General features: G+C 40.0%; 1 protein-coding gene across 1 annotated transcript in view; it reads left to right on the top strand.

Moving 5' to 3' along the window:
• The first annotated feature begins 75 nt into the window (after positions 1-75).
• The window catches only part of bdh1 (3-hydroxybutyrate dehydrogenase, type 1), a 3,666-nt gene continuing 819 nt past the window's right edge, over positions 76-2,922 (top strand). The window contains exons 1-4 of the mRNA XM_035682345.1: positions 76-1,011; positions 1,433-1,543; positions 1,752-1,893; positions 1,997-2,149. Of these exons, the coding sequence (XP_035538238.1) occupies positions 799-1,011; positions 1,433-1,543; positions 1,752-1,893; positions 1,997-2,149 (619 nt within the window). The 5' untranslated portion in view covers positions 76-798. The remainder of the gene's footprint in view (positions 1,012-1,432; positions 1,544-1,751; positions 1,894-1,996; positions 2,150-2,922) is intronic.

Here is a 2,922-nt window from a genome sequence, read left to right as displayed (position 1 = left end):
AGATTCAGATCAATAATACAAAATATAATCAAATATCACATGATTTATTATAACATAAGGCTATTGAAATTCAAAAGTTACCCAGCACTACATTAACATTATCACACAATTATTACATAGGTTACTACTTTACCAGCACAATCAATAACTGTAATCCAATAATGCCACACATTGTTTGTGTGTGTGTGTGTGTGTGTGTGTGGAAAGTACCGAGCTAACTACCTTATTTTAGTTATTTTCCCATTGGACCATGCCTCACACAGCTGACAGAGGTTGCGAAACGTCTTCAAACCCAAGAAGAAGAAGGCAAGAAGTTTCACTCCTGGCTACCTCCGATTTCGCTTCAACCCCCGTTGCACTTTAATGAAGTCTCTCCATTTCTGGGAACTCAATGTATTTTAAGCACACCTCTTGTATTGCACTTTTTATGGAACGTTACAATAGAACGTTAGAATGGAACGTTAAAATAGAACGTTACGGATGAACATTATAAATTCGAATAACCGTTAAGAGCTAGAGAGCTACTTAGCTTAACGTTAACGGTTCCAAGCTTTAGTTTTAGAAGAACAAAAACACGAATAACGGGGTGATTTAGCGGACATAAAGTTACATAAACACCAACCGAACCCGTACAAGCGTTTCTAACGGTTATTTCTCAAAAACGAACGTGCCATTCTTCCGTTATCTTGAGAGCAGCCGGGTGATTCTTTTTTTGGTCATCGGAACCGGGGGGCGTGTCGTGACCCCGCGGTGGGTGATGCCGATCTCCGAGGAAAGTAAACACACCATTCCGCCAAGATGGCTCCGCTCTCCCTGTTCCGAGTGGCACTCCTGGTGTCATTTTCAGTGTTTCTGACGGTGGTGTTGGGTTTGGGGCTGCCTGCCCTGCTGAACGCAGCCATGAAGATGGTGGGACTACCGGAGACCAGTGTCACCGAGTGCATAGTTGTGCTGTATTTACTTTTTGTGCTGTATATTGCGACACCTCGAATTCCCAGAGGACTGGTGGAGGTAATGTTACAGTATGGGCTTAAAATTCCAACACGAAAATGAAGTTGTGTACTAAATACAGGCTACGGTTTATTATGCTGTAACGCAGTTTAAGAGGGTGCAAATATCAAAGCATTATTCATACAGTAAGAGCATAGGAGTTAACGGCCACTACAGGACATTATGCGTATTAGTTTTATACATTAATAACCTAACTGACGTTTATATCAATGGTTATACAAGTGAGGCAATATATAGACATGCTGTATTTGCACTTTTAATTTTTTTAAATATTTTCTCGTGCAATACTTTAATATTATAATAATGCAAACTATAGATATTAATGCTTGTAAGCTTTTTCTATCTTTTCATATATATATGTGTAGCTTTATGTATGCCTTGGTGGGGGAAAGCTTTTACTTTATTCTGCCCCTCTCTGCAGGTGAAGGGGAAAGCTGTGTTTGTTACAGGTTGTGACACTGGATTTGGTCATGCACTTGCCAAGCATCTGCACAAGCTTGGATTCACGGTGTTTGCTGGATGTCTTCTGAAGGTGCGGATAAAATATATAGAGACCACTCGTGCAACACAACAAACACACAAAAGTCAGAATATTCAGCTCCTACTGAGACTGTTCTAAAGACAAACAGGTGCTGACTCAACTCCACGTCCCGTAGTTGCTAGATATATAGAATAAATTGGGTGCATTTCATTTTAATGTCATGCCTAAGTGTAACCGAGGAGACGTGTCATCCTTGCAGGATACAGGTGGAGAGGGTGCAAAGGAACTGGAGGAATTTCATTCAGATCGCATGAAGGTAGTCCAGCTGGATGTGTGCAGCGAGCAGCAGGTGAACCAGGCTGTGGAGTATATCAAAGACAACCTAGCTGACTCAGAGAGAGGTAAAGAACCCTGCACCTGCATCCACTAACCTACATATTAGTAAAAAAGGTGTTTTTTCCCTTTTTTTACCCTCTCTGACAATCTGTCACTGGTCATGATCAGGTCTGTGGGCTGTTGTGAACAACGCTGGTTTGTCAACGTTTGGAGAAGTAGAGTTTACTACCATGGACACCTACAAGCAGGTGTCAGAGGTCAACCTGTGGGGCACTATCCGGGTCACCAAAGCTGTTCTGCCATTGATCCGCAGGGCCAAAGGTCAGCATCTGGAAAACAACACTGTATAGTCTATGTTAATACTCTGTGACATATAAACTTAAAAAAGTTAAATATTGTCCAAAATGGCAGTGCCAAACTGCAAAACACTTCAAGGGACAAGCTTGGAATTTACTTTTTTCCCCCCGAGTTGTGTCCCATGATTTTATGATGAATGCTAACAATGAGAAGAAGCTTGAAATTGAAAGACACATTTATTCTCCATAATGTGAAGCAAAAACTTTTAATACTGCACTTGTTCTGAACAAGTGCTTAAACAAGACACACAAGAGACAGTAATGAAGTAGCATGAAAAGTAAAACACTTTAAAATGGTAAATAAAAAGAGTTATGAAGTCATGCTGGTCACCTTAAAGCCTGTTTGAAAAGGTGTGTTTTTAGCTGACACAGAAAATACAATAGTAGTGGTGTGCTTAGGTGAAATAACAATAACTTGATAGATAATGTTTTAAAGTGGAGCAAAAAGCAAATATAAAACTAGACTAGCAGCCAACCGAACAGCAGTTTGGTGCACTGCTTTTAAACCGCTGTTAATGAGCGACTTATTAAAGAATGTCGCTAAATGACTTTCTTACGTAACAGCTCCCTGGCCATGTTCTTGTTTTCTCTAAAGGTCCAGTGTGTAACATTTAAGAGGATATAATGGCAGAAATGGAATATAATATTCACAGGTATGTTTTCATTAGTGTATAATCTGCTGTAAATAGGAATCGTTGCACTTTTGTTACCTTAGAATGAGCTGATTTTATCTACAGA

Source organism: Morone saxatilis, unplaced genomic scaffold (genome assembly GCF_004916995.1).
Source record: "Morone saxatilis isolate NCDOM2014 unplaced genomic scaffold, NCSU_SB_2.0 Contig0, whole genome shotgun sequence".
NCBI lineage: Eukaryota > Metazoa > Chordata > Actinopteri > Moronidae > Morone > Morone saxatilis.
The sequence above is the reverse complement of the archived record's forward strand: the minus strand, read 5'-3'. Positions and strand labels throughout refer to the sequence as shown.